Genomic DNA, 18223 nt, shown 5'->3' on the forward strand with positions numbered 1-18223 from the left:
GGCTGCAAGCCCTCGGGGTCCGGGCTGGAGGTGTGAGGGGCGCGAGCTGGGGCGCCAGGTCTGACCAGCACCAGCCCAGGGAGTGAGGGTCCGAGCAGTACCCCCAACCCCCAACGGAGACCAACCAGAGCCGGCCTGGGCGGTGTGGAGCAGGCTCAGGGGCCATCCCCAAGCCCCCGCCTCTGGTGACACCTGCAGGCCTTCAACGTGGTGTTCGAGAAGGCCATCCAGAAGACCACCCCCGCCGATGAGGTCAAACAGCGCGTGATCAACCTGACAGACGAGATCACCTATTCGGTGTACATGTACACAGCCCGCGGGCTCTTCGAGCGGGACAAGCTCATCTTCCTTGCACAGGTGGCGTTTCAGGTAATGTCCGGCCTCGGTGCCCTGGGACCTGGCATCATGAGGAGCCCCCAGGGGCGAGGTGGGGGCATGCAGGGGACACTCTGGGGTGCTGGAGATGCAGAGCCTTGGGCTCTGGCTCAGACCCAGTGGCTCTAAGCCTACACTTTAACACCATTCCTGGTGATCGATGGGTTTGAGGCACTGCTGTGGGACACCCCTGAGTTCATCCCAGGGAAGGTGCCCTGATGGAAGCCGTCGAAGCGGAGGGAAAAACCCAAGCAAATTTTTTGGCCAACCTGATAAAAACAAACGACGGGCTGACCAAGCTCTGGGCTGACCCCAGAGGGGCTGGTCAGTGTTTCCCCTGTGAGTGGGGGGGCGTGCGCCCCTGTCCGCCCGCACCCCCTGCCCCCCGCATAGCTGTGGGACAACAGCTAAGCCAGCCCCCCGCCTCTCAGGTCTTGTCCATGAAGAAGGAGCTGAACCCGGTGGAGCTGGACTTCCTCCTGCGGTTCCCGTTCAAGGCCGGGGTCGTGTCACCCGTGGACTTCCTGCAGCACCAGGGCTGGGGTGGCATCAAGGTTGGTCTCAGACCCCGAACACCACGTTCTCTCCCTGCCTCGCTCTCTCAGCCCAAGCATGGTTACAGGGCCCTCGGAGCCGGACGTTCAGGAGAATGGGGAGGGACTGGGGAGTGACAGGCTGCCTGCCAGCTCACGGGGCCCCTGCCGTCCTACTGGGTCACAGCAGCTCCATCATCACACCTCTGCAGATGGCAAACTAAGCCCCCTACTCACCTCCAGGAAAGTGTCCAAAGTGTCAAGGCCTGAGTCAAAAAGACCAGAGGAAGGCGGTCCCCTGGGATGAGCAGGGCCCGCCCCATTCCAAAGCCCCCCCATCCAGAAAAGCGGCCAAGAGTCATGTCCCTCCATCAGATTTCTCCTCCCTCGTCCCAGCACTTTCTCTGGTTTGCTTCCAGCCCCCAGCAGCTCATCGTTTGATCGGTCAGGTATCTCCCAGAGCCTAGGGGTAGCGTGCCCCCCTGGGATGGACAGGGGAGAGCTGAAAGTGTGGTCTGCCCCCAGGCCCTCTCGGAGATGGATGAGTTCAAGAACCTGGACAATGACATCGAGGGGTCCGCCAAGCGGTGGAAGAAGCTGGTGGAATCGGAAGCCCCGGAAAAGGAGATCTTCCCCAAGGAGTGGAAGAACAAGACAGCACTGCAGAAGCTGTGCATGGTGCGATGCATGCGGCCTGACCGCATGACCTACGCCGTCAAGTGAGCGTCCCACCCCGGGCCCCTACCACCCCCACCCCGCCTACTGATCCCCGTTCTGAGCTCTCGGAGCACTGGGGTCTCCAAAGGTGGCCACGGGACTCCCCTCTTCCCCTGACCCTGGGCAAGAACGCCCCGAGCTAAGTGACAGGAAGACAAGACTCCCTGGGTCTGCCACCAAGATTTTTAAAAAAGCCTGGGCGCTAATGACCAGTACAACCACACGGGGTCCTTGTAGGATGCCGTGGGGAGGGAACAGTGGCAGAGCCATCAGCATCAGAGGACGTGCATGGCCTCAGCGGCTGGACATCAAGTAAATCTTTTGTTTTTACGGCTCATTTGCAAAGGGAACAGTTGTGATTTTGTGAGCAGCCTCCCTGGACCTGAACCGCCTCCAGGACTGGAAACTTAACCATTGAGTTTCAGCTCCTGGTTCCTTTCACTCAGAGCACAGAAAGACTCCAGGAATAGCAACCGCTGTAACACATCCACACCGACCTAGGCAGACCGCCACGGTGTCATGGGGAAAGGAGGGACCGAAGCAGGCCCTGTTCTCTTAGAGAGGCTTCTTGGTTTTCCACTTGTCCCAGTGGCCTGAAAGCCACCAGATTTCCCAAAAGACGCCCACGTCCCTCATAGAATTCCCCTCTGACAAAGCAAAGGCATGACTCACACCCACCGGTGGCTCACAGACCAGTTCATTTCTGTTTTGTTTTCCTGGGACCAAAGAGGAACGGACCCGAAAGGGCTCTGGGTGCAGGAGGAAGCAGGGAGAGTGAAGCCAGACATCATGTCACAAGGGAGTGCCAAGCAGGTCCAGGGAGAGAACAGGACCCACCTGGGCTCAGCGCCAGAGGAAGGGTGGGCAAAGTCTAGGGAAGACCAAGGGGAAGGGCACTGACCCTGCCTCGGGACACCGCCCGCCGGGAGAGCTGAGCACACGTGGGTGTCCAGACCCGCTGCCCCCAGAGCGCTCGTGAGTCACCCAAGTCACACGGGAGAAAGGGCACCAGGACCGCATGGGCGACCGTGAATGCCAGGCGCTCCCGTCATGCTCTGTGATGGAGGCGAGGAAAGCGGACTCACCTCCCCAGTGAAACAGGGGAGCGGAGCTCAACAGCAAAGGGATCCAGGTCCAAGTCCACAGCTAATAGTCACAACACAGTTGGCAAGAGCTTGGGCGCCAGGCACCCCAGAGCCTTCCACCCAAGTTCACTCAGCCCTCCACCAACCCCCTGAGCCCAGGGCCTTCCCTCCTCCCGTCCACAGGCCCCAGGAGGGTCACTCGCCCATGGCAGACGGGCTGCTGACATCAGGCCCCCCAAAACACCAGCCGGATCTGTACACCTGCCACCAAGCAGGCTGCTGGGGGTGGCTCTGGTACCCACGTGTCCAGGACGCAGCACCAGAGCAGCAGAGCCCAACCAGAACCAGGCACTTGCTGTTCTGTGTCATCAATTCATCCGCAGAGAATGACCACGTGGCCCGGCCACGTCAGGAGCAGCAGTGAGCTCGTGACATTCCTGCCCCGGGGCGGGACATGCTACCTCCCGGACATCCGTCCCGGGCAAGGATCCCCACAGTGATGTTCCAGGTCAATTTCAAAGGCAGGAACTGAACACAATTGGAGGCCTTAAGCAGGACCCCACACCGGCCTGGGGTCAGCACCGAGCATGAACCCCCGCCAGCCTGGGGTCAGCAACGACTTGAGAGTCTGTGCAGAAGCCAGTAAAGGCCAGACTGCGGGGAGGGGGTAGGGTGCAATGAGCTGTCACTCCTGCAGGAGTAGGAAACCCCACCTGGTGCCCACCTGCAAACTCCCTGTTGACTCCAAGGGATGTGACCAGGCCCACCTGAGAGTCTTCACGATGCTCTGAGCTTCAAGTCACTGACCCCTTGGGAGTCATCTCCTAAGGAGGCCACCATCGTCCTTTTTAAGACCATACTGGACGTAAGTTTGGCTCCTGTGGTTCATTCAGACACAGCAAGTTCAGCCAGCTGTGGTCAAGAGAGAAGGGCAGAAAGCCAAGATGAGAAGCCCAGGGTCACCCTAAGAGGGGCCTCAACTGACCCCAGCCTCATCAGGGTCAACACAGAGCCTGGGGCTTGGAAGAGAGAGGTGCTTATGTGAAGATAATTTGGGGTTTTTCTGACTTTCCCGGTGGTGCATGTTTTATGGTCCTTGGAGCTTGTCGAGGCGGCTCTAATGCACACGTTCTTCCTCCGCAGACCCCTGGGAGATCACCAGGACCCGTAGATGGGTCTGGGTTTTGCTCCTTGTTGCTGCCTTGGTCTGGAGAGCGGACAGGAAGTGTGCGGGAAGCAGGAAGTCTCTAGGGACAGGCCCCTTCCCTGGGAGCAGAAGTGTGGTCACCTGGACGCCGTGGCACCTTGAGTCCCGGCCCGGCTGACCCTGCACATCTTTGAAAGTGGGGGCGAGAGCCTCTCACCTGTCCAGGTGCGGGTGGACAGGAGCCAGGGGCACCCCAAGCCAACACCACACATGGCCTCCCTGCTTACAGGAGGCCCTGGTAGAAACTGGCTTTCCACCTAGAGACCCTTCTCTGCCTCAGGAAGTTCCCCCAGGGAAACAGGCCCTCCCCTTGGGGTCTGACCGAGCGTTGTCCCCTCAGGAACTTTGTGGAGGAGAAGATGGGCAGCAAGTTTGTGGAGGGCCGGAGCGTCGAGTTCTCCAAGTCCTACGAGGAAAGCAGCCCCTCCACCCCCATCTTTTTCATCCTCTCCCCGGGGGTCGACCCCCTGAAGGACGTGGAAGCCCTGGGTAGGTGTGGCCTGCAAGAGGCAGCGTAACAGGTCAAAACCACGGAGAGGGGCCCCTCCGCTCCCAGCAGCAGGGCAAGTGCCTGACACACAGCAAGGACCGCTGCCGGGGTCCTATGCACTGCTGTTGGGACCGCAAGATGGCCGGTGGTCCCTCCCTAAGTCACATGGAGAACCCGGAGGGCCCAGCACGCCCACTCCCGGGGATATTCCCAAACACACACTTCACAGGGACCGGCTCTCACAGCGGCCAAAGGGCAGATCTTCTGGCCCACAGATCCATCAGCTGATGAATGGCTGATCCTACCGAGGTGAATCCATGAAAAGCTCAGTGGAGACACGGAGAGAACAGATTTATGGACACAAGGAGAGGGGAGGAGGGCTGAGACGTATAGTCTGAGTAACAGGGAAACCTGCATCACCATATGTAAAATAGCCAAAAGGGAACTTGCTGTCTGTCTCTGGAAACTCAAACAGGGGCTCTGTATCAACCTAGAGGGGTGGGATGGGGAGGGAGCTGGGAGAGGGGTTCAAAAGGGAAGGGATATATGTACACCTGTGGCTGATTCATACTGAGGTCTGACAGAAAACAACAAAATTCTGTAAAGCAATTATCCTTCAATAAAAAAAAATAAGTGCTGACCCACCCTTGCAACATGGACAGCAGAGAGAACGTGCCAGAGGCAAGGAGCCATGTTCTACAATTCCTTGTCTCTGAAACGTCAAATCCATAGAGGCAGAAGGCAGATTAGTGGTGCCCAGACGCTGGGGGGTGGGGGCAGTGGGATGGGTACAGGGTCTCCTCCTCGGACGATGAAAATGTCCTGGAACCAGAGAAACGGTTGCACAATGTTGCGAATTATGACACATCCCTAATCAAGATGGATTTCAAAGTGGTACGCTTGACCTTATGTCAAATTTTAAAAGAGGGAGGGTATGGAATTCCAAGCTGTGGATCACAGAACCTCTGTTTTTGTCATTCAGCCGTCCCCGTGCTTTTCCTGTTTTTCTTTCCTTCAGGGAAAAAACTGGGATTTACCATAGACAACGGGAAACTTCATAACGTGTCCCTGGGGCAGGGACAAGAGGTGGTGGCCGAGAATGCCCTGGATGTGGCCGCAGAGAACGGACACTGGGTTATCCTGCAGGTGCGGGGCAGAGGGCACCCGTGCCCCTGGGGGATGGGGGCGCCCGTGCCCCTGGGGGATGGGGACTCCTGTGCCCCTGGGGGATGGGGGCGCCCATGCCCCTGGGGGATGGGGGCGCCCGTGCCCCTGGGGGGAGGGCTCCCCCAGGCCTCAGCACCCGAGAGGATTGACTGGCAGGAAGGGATTCGCATTCACCAGCCTGGCTGGGACTCCTGCAGCCCTTGAAGGAGGGGTCGGGGCAGGAGTATCCCACACCAAGCACGGCTCCGCCTGGTCAGCAGGTGGCCTGGGGCGTCACCGCTGTCCTGGTGATGCAAGTGTGGATCCTTCAACAGTGAGAAAGACATCCCCCCTCCTCCCCTGTGCTGGCTCAACCGCCCCTACTTGGCCCTGCAGCCTGTCCTAGCCCCCACCCTGGTTCCCGCTGGCCCCACTGCAGGCCCACCCTGGCTTTGGCAGACCCCGCATTAGGGAGGACCTCAGTCCACAGGGCCTAGCCTGGCCCCATGTGGGGACCCTGGGTTCAAGTCCTTCTCTTAGTTCATTTTCTCTTACAAAAACGACCCCCACTGCAAGTCCAGTTACCATCTGTCACCAAAGACATTACCTCACCTTCCCCACCATCCCCATGACTCATCTGTTTTGTAACTGGAAATCGGCACGTCATGATCGCCCTTCCATTTCTCTCCTCCCACCGCCCCTCTGACAACCACCTGTTTATCTAGGACTCTGTTATGTTTGTCCATTTGTTTTTTGGATTCCACACGTAACACACGTAAGTGAAATCATACGGTATTTGTCTTTCTCTGTCTGAGTTCTTTCACTGAAGCATATTCTCTAGGACTGGTCGCGTTGTTGCAGATGGCAGAATTTCATTCTTTTTGAGGGCCGAGTAATATTCCTGTGTGTGTGTGTGTACACATAAATATGTATGTCACATCTTTTGTGATATTATCATGCACTCTGATTTTATATTTTAATTCCCATGATACAGTATTGCTTGTTACAGAGATATTTTAAAATTTACCCACATATTCATCCCATCCCATGCTCACCGTTCCCTCCTGCTTTACTGTGCTTCTGCTACACCACGTCTGCTTTATCCACTCACCTATTGACGGACACTTAGGTTGCTTCCACACCTTGGCAACTGTAAATAATGCTGCCGTGAACACAGGGGTGCACGTATCTCGTGGAATCAGCATTTTCATTTTCTTGGATAAATATCCAGAATTGGGATTGCTGGGTCACAACATAGTTCTATGTTTCATTTTCTGCGAGAAACTTGCAAACTGCTATCCACAGGGGCTGCGCCAATTTACAATCCCACCAACAATGCCCGGGGGTAGCCTTTTCTCCAGGTCACTGCTTTCCACCCAAGCCTCTCAGAGGGTCGGGGACCATGCTCAGCCCTGATGCTGGGTGGAGGGCGGGAAGGACTCACTGAGGCTGCAGGCCCTTAATCAACTGAGCACCAGCCTCGACTCCGGGGCCTCAGCCACCGGGTAAGATGACCCAGCGTGGCCAGCGCCCCGGGAAGGGCAGATGGCAGAGTGGGGGCCGCGGGGGCTGCTGCGGAGGGGCCTGTCCTGGGGAGGAGCATGCAGGTGCTGAGCCCTGGTCTTGGACACAGAACATCCACCTGGTGGCCCGGTGGCTAAGCACCCTGGACAAGAAGCTGGAGCGGTACAGCGTTGGCAGCCACGACGACTATCGCGTGTTCATCAGTGCCGAGCCGGCCCCCAGCCCCGAGAGCCACATCATCCCCCAGGGCATCCTGGAGAATGCCATCAAGATCACCAACGAGCCGCCCACGGGCATGTACGCCAACCTGCACAAGGCTCTGGACCTCTTCACGCAGGTAGGGCGGCCTCCCCAACGGGACCCCCCTTGTTACACCTGGGGTGCCTTTCCCTGGCACTTTTCCCTTCCGTGACCACTCGATAGATGTCTGTCTCCTGATCTGGCTTTCTGGCCCCAGGCCTGCCGCCCCCGCAGAGCTCCTGGCCTCCAGGTGGTGCTCGCAGGCCTGAGCGGATGACACAGCTTAGCTTCCAGAAGCCTCTCTGCTCAGAGCCACCCGCTTAGCAAAGACCAGTTAAAATCTCACCTTCCCAGAGAGAACTAGCATTCAGACTCAGGCTGGGTCCACCTTTCCCTGGGGCCACCTGCTTTCAGAAAGGCTTTGCTAAACATGCCCTCCCTCTTCACAGGTTGTTTTTTTTGGAGAGTCTGGGGTGTGCAGACGATGAGGAAATGTTAGTAATTGCACAGGAATTATATTGGGGAAAATTTTATTAGGAAGAAGTATCAGTAATTTGACTTGTATCCAATACTTACGTGATACAGCTGCAATCGAAGCAAAGACAAGCAAGCATTCTCTACCCGACTTTACAGACCAGCACAGAACAGTCAGTGGCCTCAGGGCTCACCCCTATCCTCCAGCCCCCTTGCACCGCCAGTGAAGCAGCCAGCTAAGACGGTCCTGGCCCACCCGGGGCGCCTGTGTGGCCCCCTCCTGACTAGAGGTGTGTCCTCCCGCAGGACACGCTGGAGATGTGCAGCAAGGAGGTTGAGTTCAAGTGCATCCTCTTCGCCCTGTGCTACTTCCACGCCGTGGTGGCTGAGAGGCGCAAGTTCGGGGCCCAGGGCTGGAACCGGTCGTACCCCTTCAACAACGGGGACCTCACCATCTCCATCAACGTGCTCTACAACTACCTGGAGGCCAACCCCAAGGTAAGGGCCAAGCTGGTGCCCGCCTGCCCACCCTCCCTTTCCACTGTTCTGTCTCACGTTTAAGAGACGTTCCCTAGGTTCTGTAAGCCAAAGGAAACCTGAACACATGAGGCTCCTTGGGACCCCACCCGTCTGACAGCATGGTTAGCACCCAGGCCCTGGTCGGCCCCTCCAGCAGTCCTCAGCTGTCTGGCAATTTTTATGACTCCACGAGGGTCAGCATCTTTGGGAACCCGCTCGTCCTGCACCTGAACAGGGATTCCCCCAGACAGGCCAGCCTGGTGAACTGGGAGAAGCCAAAGGGCCTCGGGAGCTGCAGGCCTCCCCGGTCAGTGTCTAGAGGCAGAATGCAGGATCAGAGGGCAGGCCAAAAAAAAAATCTCCCTGAAGACGCAGAGCGCTTCCTTTCATTCTTGTAGAAAACGGAGACAAACGTGTGAAGCTACGCAAGCCACCATGAGGGCGGCAGAACTCTGGCTGGAGGGCCCCAGCTGGCCCAGAAGGGGGACTTGTGGGTGTGGGCCTGAGGTGGGGTGAGTCCAGACATGATCCACAAAGCCAGAGGCGGCCACAGCCTTGGGAACCGAGAGCCGCCTGGCCTCCGGCCTACCGCGCTCCTCTCGGGATCTTCCACGGGGAGCGGGGCCCTGGCACAGGACCCGTCTCTGTTAGCCCCCACCAGGAGGTGGCAGAAGGGGACCCCATAAACCCTGGGCTCCTCCACACTCATGCACAGCAGCACCTTCCTACACTGACCACAGTGGACATTCCACTGGCCCACGAGGCTCCCAGGGCACCCAGTATGCTGGGCCCAGTGCCTGAGGGCTGAGACACCTGCCCCAAGGATGTCTGAAGGCCTGAGGCTCAGAGTACCCTCTCCAAGCTTTGGGGGCTAAGAGACAAAAGGTGGAGAATAACCCCCACCCATCATCGTAAGAAAGCTCAGACGCGCTGGGAAGAGGAGAGACCTGGGCCGGCTGTCCTCAGACCCTGGAGGAAGCAGACCTCCCAGGACGGCCGCCACCCAAGCCTGATCCCGGAATGTTGTTTGTTTGCTCAGTTCCTGGCAAAACATCCAACCCCAGACAAAGCAGGAAGGCAGACCGGGGCGGAAGTTGGCCCTCCTCGGGGAAGGGGATGGTGGTCTCCGTTTGCAGGTGCCGGTGGGGGTGGGGGTCACTTCACCTGCGACAGGGTCTGAGCTGCACGCCAGAGGCACATCTTACGACACTCGCACAAGTAAACAGACGCAGGAAGACGTGAAGAAAGAATTGCATCATCACAGCAGCTCTGTCAGAGGGTTCTCTTCAGGAGATTCGAGTGGGAGAAGGAGTGGTGCTGGGAACTAGGAGCTCGTAACATTTACACAGAAGCTTCCCTCGTGACACACAGAGTAAGAAACCGCTCGCGTGACCGCCAGTGTGAGGGACGCTTGGTGTCCCGCTCAGCAGCATGTGCTCAGGCCTGGGCCCCAGGCCTGCAAGGCCCGACATTCCCTCATCCCAGCCCATGGCCTCAGGGAGATACCGTGGCGTAAACACCTGCGGTGAGGTCACCCACCGCCCACGGCCCATCCGTCCTCCCAACTCTGAGAAAGTCAACCCGGACTCTAAGGACAAGGCCTGGCAACGCGTCTCTGACCAGTGCTCCGGGGACTCCATCCGGCAGGTGGGCACACAGCACCGGCCCCTGAGGGTCAGTCCCACCGCTCCCCCAACCCCATGGGGAAGGGCCACCCCGCCAAGAGGCAGTTTGCAGGAACCAGGGAGGCAGACAGTGGGGCGTACCCGACCCCACCTGCAGGAGAAACAGAAGCTATCCCCGAAGCAAAGACACGAAATGCAGAGAAAGCAGCTCAGCACATACTCAAGATAACCAAGCAGAGGAAAAAAGTGAAAGGCACAAGTGACAGCTAAGAGAGTAGTGTTTCAAGTTAAAGTTCGCGAGAGCACACCAGACAATTGATAAAACAAGTTCTTGGGACTCCCCTGGCGGTCCAGCGGTTAGGACTCCACGCTCTCACCCCCGACAGTCTGGGCTTGATTCCTGGTTGCAAGAATTCCTGCGCAAGATTCCCACGTGTCGTGCGACTCGGCCCCCCCAAAAAAAGTCAACAAGTTCTTATTCGATTAAGTTTAACTTGTCTGTTCTTGGCAGCCAGCTGCCATCCAGGCAGGGCACTGCAGGAGCTGCAGCAATGCCCACCTTGCCCTTAAGGAGTTGCAATCCTCAGAGAAAATCAAGTGTGTGCGGTGAGGCCCCAGGCCGTGCAGTACTGGTGATGCACTGCACGCCTCAACAGAAGGGCCCAAGACACCCTGGGTTTCCAAAGCTTGGTGCAGAACTAACAAAAAAAAGTGAAATACCTCATTCATAGTTTTGGTGCCGAGTGCCTGCCCGAACAGTGGCTGCTGGGAAATCGGAAGTCTCGTTCGTGGCGTCCCCGTGTGGCTCACTGCTGGGCAGCACTCTGCAGGAGGAGCAGCTCCACGCTGGGACGAGGAGCAGGGAGGAGACGGGTTCCCAGCACTGTCGGGGGTGGGGGGGACCTGCACCCAAGCGGCTTCAGAGGAGCGCAGTCATGGCACGTGGTGGCCGAAGGAGCGGCACCCCAGGCCGAGGCACAGCGTGGAAGCTAGGGCAGAGCGGAAGGCAGTGAGAGCAGCCGAGCGTGGGATGCGCGGAGAGACCCGGCCTCCACCGGGGGGACGCTTGTGTGCGCTGCCTGGTTGGGTCGGGTTCCCTCAGGGCAGAACCAGGCTTTGGGGTCAGGGAGAGGGTACTTGCTGGAGCTGGCTCTGCTACAGAGCCCTCAGGAGCCCGCGTGGGCAAGGCTACTAGAGTGTGCTTGGGACCAGGGCCCCGTGGGTGGGGTCAGCGAAAGACCCACTAGACTGTGAAGACATGACGAGCTGGACCGCGTGGCCTAAAGCCAGCACTCCGTCCACAGAGAGTTACTGCTCTCGTTGGAGATGGCAATGAAGGGAAAGGTCACAGGCGGCTCCCCGTTTCGTCCCCACGTGGGACAGGCAGGCTGCTGGGGCGGGGTGGGGCGGGGTGGGCCTGTGGGGACTCATTGCCGGTACCAGGGGACTCATGTCGAGGGAGAGAGTGGAGGAGGGGTGGGCACAGGGCTGGGGAGAGGGGTGGAGGCTGGGAAGCCCCTCATGAGAGGGGCCCTGTGGGAAGAGGGTCAAGGAGGGGTTGACCGCATCCAGCTGCCGGCTGGAGTCAGAGGGGAGGCAGGGCCAGCCCTGGGCCTGGTGACCAACGGTAGCGGGTAACCCTGCAGAGCGGGTGGGGAGGAAGGGGAAAGGGTGACATGAGGGCCTGGCAGGCCCCCTGATGGCAGCCATCCCCTCGAAGGTGCCCTGGGACGACCTCCGCTACCTCTTCGGGGAGATAATGTACGGCGGCCACATCACCGACGACTGGGACCGCCGGCTCTGCAGGACCTACCTGGCGGAATACATCCGGGCAGAGATGCTGGAGGGGGAGATCCTGCTGGCCCCGGGCTTTCAGATCCCCCCCAACCTGGACTACAAGGTAGGAGAGAGCCCTCCAGGGACAGCGAACACGTGAGACACGGGCGCCCTCCGGGAGGCAGAGCAACAGGAGTGCTGGCCCGTGGGCTCCCGGGCGAGGGCCTCTGTCACAGACCTTACGGACGGACCCTCCAGGAGGAAGCCAGTGGGCAGGCAACCCAGAAAGAGGGTTTGAGAGGCAGCCTCCATGGAGCGGGAGGGGAAATGCCCTCTCTGCGGTGGGGGGTGGCCCCAACAGGGGCTCATGGAAACAGGGGGTCAGCCCAGAGGGCAAGGGGTGGACGGAAGTTTCTGGGAAGTGAGGCTTCGTACGAGAACGCAGGCTCCAGCTCGCGCGGCTCCCCCTGCTCACCCAGCCCCGCCTTTTTGCAGGGCTACCATGAATACATCGACGAAAACCTGCCCCCCGAGAGCCCCTACCTGTACGGCCTGCACCCCAACGCGGAGATAGGCTTCCTGACGGTCACCTCGGAGAAGCTGTTCCGCACCGTCCTGGAGATGCAGCCCAAGGAGACAGACTCGGGGGCCGGCACCGGGGTCTCCCGCGAGGAGAAGGTGGGTGTCTGACCCCCACCCCGATCCCCCACCAGGCAGGGGACCTGCAAGCTGGCTGCTGCGGCCAAAAACTAAGCACCGAGCGCCAAGCTAGAGAGTGCCATCCCCACACGGCGCCTCCCTCCCCAGGGCTCCGAAACTTGGCCCTGCCCTGCGAGCACAGAAGTCCAGATTCTTGACTGGAGCACAGCCTCAGTGCTATGAAGCCCCACAACCTTTTCTCCAATGACTGACCAGAGGTCTATGGGTGGGCAGTGGTGTAAAGGACCACCATGGGGGCCACCCCTTGAGAGGGTGTGACCAGCACGTCACTGCAGAGAGCTCCCACCAAGGACAGGGTCATGACCCCACGACCACTGGGTGACCTGATGGAGGGAGGCAATGCCTTCAGGACGTCTGAAGGCACCGGGTAGAGTGGTCACGCTCCCGAGGGCACAGCCAGGTGGCCTTGATGATGAGACCGAGTTCCCCTTTCTGATGGAGCCTGGGGCTGCACCCCCACGATCCCCTTTTCCTGGTAACTCTGCCTGCCTCGCTCCTGGGCTGGGAGGTGAACGCTGGGGCAGCGCCGGGGCCCAGTGACAGACCGGCTGGGGACTGGCTTCCAGGTGAAGGCCGTGCTGGATGAGATCCTGGAGAAGATCCCGGAGACGTTCAACATGGCCGAGATCATGGCCAAGGCCGCCGAGAAGACCCCCTACGTGGTGGTCGCCTTCCAGGAATGTGAGAGGATGAACATCCTGACCAATGAAATGCGCCGGTCGCTCAAGGAGCTGAACCTGGGGCTGAAGGTCAGAACAGGAAGGCGGAACCTGGGGCGGGACCCGGATGAGGGCTGACCACCCTAGGCCAAGGGCCGCTGAGCCGCACCCTTGAGGTCCCCGGGCTGGAGAAGCGGGCACCTCAGGGCCAGTGATGCCCAGGTCTGTGTCACTGCCGAGTGACCAGCACCCCTGTCTGTGTGTCCCCCAGGGAGAACTGACCATCACAACCGACATGGAGGACCTGTCCACAGCCCTGTTCTACGACACCGTGCCTGACTCCTGGGTGGCCCGGGCCTACCCCTCCATGATGGGCCTGGCGGCCTGGTATGCTGACCTGCTGCTCCGCATCAGGGTAAGGACAGGCTTCCGGGGAGCTGCTGCGCACTCAGCAAACCCGTCCCCAGGGCCTGAAGAGGTGTGAGACCCTCCCAGCAGGCCCAAAAGGTTCCAGAAACACCCGTCGGGGCAGCCACCTCCTGGGGGACCAGGGACGGGAGCAGCAGCCTTTCAGACCCGAGCATCTGATGTTGAGCGCCCCCCCACACCCCACCCAGACAACGGGGGGCACCCCGGGCAGGCAGCCAGGCCCCACTGCCCAGGTCCGTGGTGTGGAGGCGGGGTGGCTCCAGCTCGGCCCCGCCCACACCCCCTCCAGGAGCTCGAGGCCTGGACCACGGACTTCGCGCTGCCCACCACCGTGTGGCTGGCCGGCTTCTTCAACCCCCAGTCGTTCCTCACGGCCATCACGCAGTCCATGGCCAGGAAGAACGAGTGGCCGCTGGACAAGATGTGTCTGTCCGTGGAGGTGACCAAGAAGAACCGGGAGGACATGACCGCGCCCCCCAGGGAGGGCTCCTACGTCTACGGGCTCTTCATGGAAGGTAGCTGGCGCTGGTGGGGGAGGCGCTGGGGGTATGGGGCCCTGAAGCCTGGGACCGGTGTGCCTTCTGAGGGCAGAGGGCCAGAAGCCCGCCCCTACCAGGGGGCGCCCCACCCCAGACCCAAGGGCATGGCAGCCTGGCCCTCCCCGGAGCCCCGTACGAGGCCATCACGTGGCCAGGTCCCAGCGGCCGCGGGGGGGCTCAAGGCCAGCGCTCACTCAGTCCCCACCCAGTCACCCCGTCCTGCACCAAGTGAGGCCAGACAGGACCGCTCTGAGTGCCAGCCCCTCACCCATGACAGATGTCACTCCTGTATCTGGGGGGGGGAATCAGGGCCCCCCAGTGCCCACATCCCCAGAGATAAGCACAGCAGCAGACGTTGTCCATGTTTATTGTGGAATTACAGGAAATCTCAGCGTCATTAAATAGGGTGAGTAGAAATAAGTCTGGTTCAAGGCAACGACAGTTCTATGTGCGTATACACGTTTATAGCTGCGCATGGACAGGACAGACACCACAGGGGGAGGGGAGCGGGGAGCTTTAATCAGTCACTTTTAGCTGGAGTTATGGTTTCTTGCCCCTGAAATCAAGAAGGCTGACACATGAGGTTCTGAAAACACCACAAATGTAAACAATGGAGCCCAGGGCTTCAGGGCTGAGTCGTCCCTCGGACGTTCACAGCGAGATGCCCCCTGCCACGTCCTCTGCTCGCAGCCCCACATGTGGTGATCCCGGTGCCAGTCCGGCCCTGGCACATCTCTGCAAGGGTGGGGGTGTGAGCCAGGCCCCACCCCTCCCTCACTGCCAGTGCGACAGACAGGAACCAGTCACCTCACCACAGGCCACCCTGACCCTCAGGCGTGCCATCCTTGCAGGAGCTCGCTGGGACACCCAGACCGGAGTCATCGCCGAAGCGCGGCTGAAAGAGCTGACGCCAGCCATGCCCGTCATCTTCATCAAGGCCATCCCTGTGGACCGCATGGAGACCAAGAACATCTATGAGTGTCCCGTGTACAAGACGCGCATCCGCGGTCCCACCTACGTCTGGACCTTTAACCTGAAGACCAAGGAGAAGGCAGCGAAGTGGATCCTAGCGGCCGTGGCACTGCTCCTCCAGGTCTAGCTGGAGAAAGGCACACACTGCCCTGGGCCAGGTCCTGACCACAACTTCAAATTTACAGTTGGGATCCCAGTCTTGCAACTGTCATTTATTTTCACAGGAGCTGAGAGTTGCTTTGTGTTCTCCTAAATAATCGAGGCACTTCATAAGCACGCACATCTGGACAAACCAAGGCGGGGAAAGCAGTGTGAAGAGGGGGTGTGGAGAGGATTAAAACAATGATGCTACTGAGCTGGGCTTGTCTGATTCACTTGAGCTGGCCTTCAGCTCAGCGCCTGATGGCCACCAGGGGCCTGGCACAGGCCTGGGGGTGAGGCCCCGATTCGCAGCAGCAGGAGGAACATCCCAGGAAGCAACCCCCCAAATCCTGACTTCCTACAGGGGCGGCTAGGTTAATCTTCCCCACCAGGGGCCTGGAGGGTTGGAGCTGGAGGCAGTCACAGCCCTGGGCCTGATGCTACATGTAAACGCCCACTGCTGAGGGGCCAGGGCGCGACACCCTGTATAAACAGGAGCTGCCGCCCCCACAGGCACCGTCCCCTAAAGCACCCCCCCTTTGCAGGAAGAAAACCTCCCCCGGCTACGGTAATGCCTCCTCCCTGCCCCAGAAATCTGAAAACCAAACTGTTTCCAAAGAAGGGCCATTTCCATGCACCTCAAGTGCTTCCCTGTCAACCACCCACTTTCTGGAATTTCTGGGAACCGGAGGGACCACTCTGAACACATGTATATGCCCTGGGAGGTCACAATAAACGTGCTCAGTTCGTTGTCTTTCAGTTCCCGCCCTTCTCCCCAACAGTTCTCACTTGTGGCCACGAAAACAGACTTTAAAGCAAAGTCTATAATAGACAAAGAAGGGCATCATATAATAAAGGGATCAATACAAGAATATGTAACATTCATTACAGAAGCACCTAAACATATAAAACAAATATTAACATGCAAAGGGAGAAATTCAATAACACAATTAATAGCAACGGACTTTAACATCCATTTAGAACAATGACAGATCACCCAGAAAAATCAATAAGGAAACAGTTGTCTCAAATGATACATCAGACCAGTTGGGCTTTCTAGATAACTAGCGCACATTCCATCCAAAAACAAAATGTACATTCTTTTCAAGTGCATGGGGAATGCTCACCAGGATGCATCACGCGCTAGGAAGGCGATCAGAAAATGCCTGGAGACAACGAAAATAAAAACACAACTTTCCAACATCTATGGGATGCAGCAAAACCAGTTCTAAGACTTCCAGGAGATCACAGCAATACAGGCCTACCTCAAGAAACAAGAAAAATTTCACACAACCTAACCCACCCACCATCGAGGACTCAGAATCCGAAAACGAAGAACGGACACCAAGTCAGCAGAAGAGGGCCGGCCGCTCAGCAGCCAAGAAACCCTGAGGTGAGCATGTCCGCAGGCACTGCGCTCAGCATGGCAGTGGGCACCAGCAAGGCCAGGGCCCCCAGCCCCCTTGTGTTTGTGGCGCAGGAGACAAGGTTCAGGAAAGGTGGCCCCACGCACTCCACACACAGCCTGCCTGCGCGCCAGCAGGGAAGGGACGAATGGTGGCCCGTCTCATCGCACCCTGAGCTCCTGCTCCAAGGGGAGCAGGTGGCTGCCCTGGTGCCACTCCCGGAGCTGCCCCAGGAAGGCTCCCGTCTGACGGCTGGGGGACGGTGTCCCTATCAGCAGCCAGAATGACCTCAGCAGGACTAAGAGCAGCAAGTCCCAGACCTGACTGACTCTGCGTGGCCTCGCCAGCGCACCTAGTTCAGAAAAGCAGCTGGGCTGCCCGAGGGCTGCCCCAGGGGACGGGTGCAGACCGAACGAGAAGGGGACAGGGCAGGCAGTGAGCAGGGCCCACAAACTCCAGACAACAGACTCCGGCGGCGGCGGGGAGCGGCGCGAGAGCTAGACCCTCAGTGTCTCCTGGCTTAAAAGCAAAGTAAAGGAACCTGCCCCCTCAACCCCACACTCCCTGCGCCAAGGGATATCTGGCCTTGTTTTCTAAGTTCCCCTTGATCCTGAAGTTTTGTAACAACTTTTTTCAAGGATTCTCGTCCAACCCACGGGTGAAGCAGCAGTCCCAGAAAGCCTACCTCCGAGGCCAGTGGGTCTGGGTCTGGCGGGGCTGAAGGGAGAAGGAAAAACGCCCCTCAACCCTCCCTCCCTGGAACCTGGAGGACACACGCCCCTTCGGAAGCAGGGGTTCTGCCCAGAGAGTCTGGATGCCAGGCAACCGCCTCTGCTGGCCAGAAGGGGTCACTGTAGCCCTTGGTGTCCAGGCTGGAGGGACAGGAGAGTCACCACTGACTGGAGAACACAGAACTGCCGGTGGCCACCACGCAACTCATCCTAATCCCTGGTGATAACCACAGAATGGGGAGCTTTTCCAATTTTGCCTCCAGAGCCTGAAAAAAAACAGTCATTCATTCCACATTACACACTATTTTGTCGATGACAAAATTCTCTCTGTACTGTGTGAGATGATTCACCTTGGAGCTGCAATCCAGTCTCGGGGAGACAGACTGGGACGAGCGCTGTGCTGCATCTGAAAGTGCTGTGAGCCCAGCAGCAGTCCCAGTGCGAGAAGGGTAGGGGCCCAGGCTGGGGCGAGCTCCAGGGGGAGAAGGGGAGACCCTCCCCCAGGACCGTCCTGAAGGCAGGCGGCAGACACAAAGCGAGCAGGCCGCCTACTGCTCAAGCCTGGCCGTGGAGAAGGCTCGCTCCGGGCCCACAGCTTCTGCAGGGATGCGAACGCTGTTTACCGAAAGCCTCCCTCCAAACAGAAACCCAGTGCCTGGCGCATCCCTCTGGCTTCCCTCCTCTGATCGTCCACAGGACAACTGAGTCACTGGTTTGAAGATAGCATTAACCGATGTGCTGCTGCCCTGGAGCAGCGTGGCCGCAGCTCCACCCCAGTCCCCACCGGAGAACCCACAGACCTGCCTGGGCCCGGGGGCAGGGCCCCTCCAGGCTCAGAAGGGGTGCCCCCAGCCCCGAAGCCCAGCTCCCAGGATCCACGCGCGAACGTGACCGTCGGAGCCGCCATTCCTCCGC

General features: G+C 59.1%; 2 protein-coding genes across 7 annotated transcripts in view; one reads left to right on the forward strand and one right to left on the reverse strand.

The window, feature by feature from the left end:
• Positions 1-15305, forward strand: part of DNAH17 (dynein axonemal heavy chain 17) — a 120533-nt gene extending 105228 nt beyond the window's left edge. Inside the window, exons 69-81 of the mRNA XM_055408447.2 lie at positions 199-369; positions 807-929; positions 1434-1627; positions 4258-4406; positions 5426-5553; positions 7187-7414; positions 8098-8289; positions 11656-11835; positions 12207-12389; positions 12998-13180; positions 13362-13505; positions 13809-14034; positions 14910-15305. Coding sequence (XP_055264422.2) covers positions 199-369; positions 807-929; positions 1434-1627; positions 4258-4406; positions 5426-5553; positions 7187-7414; positions 8098-8289; positions 11656-11835; positions 12207-12389; positions 12998-13180; positions 13362-13505; positions 13809-14034; positions 14910-15157 — 2349 coding nt within the window. The 3' untranslated portion in view covers positions 15158-15305. The remainder of the gene's footprint in view (positions 1-198; positions 370-806; positions 930-1433; positions 1628-4257; positions 4407-5425; positions 5554-7186; positions 7415-8097; positions 8290-11655; positions 11836-12206; positions 12390-12997; positions 13181-13361; positions 13506-13808; positions 14035-14909) is intronic.
• The window catches only part of PGS1 (phosphatidylglycerophosphate synthase 1), a 36492-nt gene continuing 32678 nt past the window's right edge, over positions 14410-18223 (reverse strand). For 4 of the 6 annotated variants that reach the window (XR_016035567.1, XM_088829278.1, XM_055408449.2 and 1 more), the window contains one exon: positions 14410-15002. The gene's annotated coding sequence lies outside the window, so the exon portion shown is untranslated. Of the gene's footprint in view, positions 15092-18223 lie in introns of all 6 variants that reach the window. The other 2 variants (XR_016035568.1, XM_088829275.1) reach the window with 1 other exon arrangement.

Source organism: Moschus berezovskii, chromosome 20 (assembly GCF_049115385.1).
Source record: "Moschus berezovskii isolate FMDL1 chromosome 20, NW_MosBer_1.0, whole genome shotgun sequence".
Classification (NCBI taxonomy): domain Eukaryota; kingdom Metazoa; phylum Chordata; class Mammalia; order Artiodactyla; family Moschidae; genus Moschus; species Moschus berezovskii.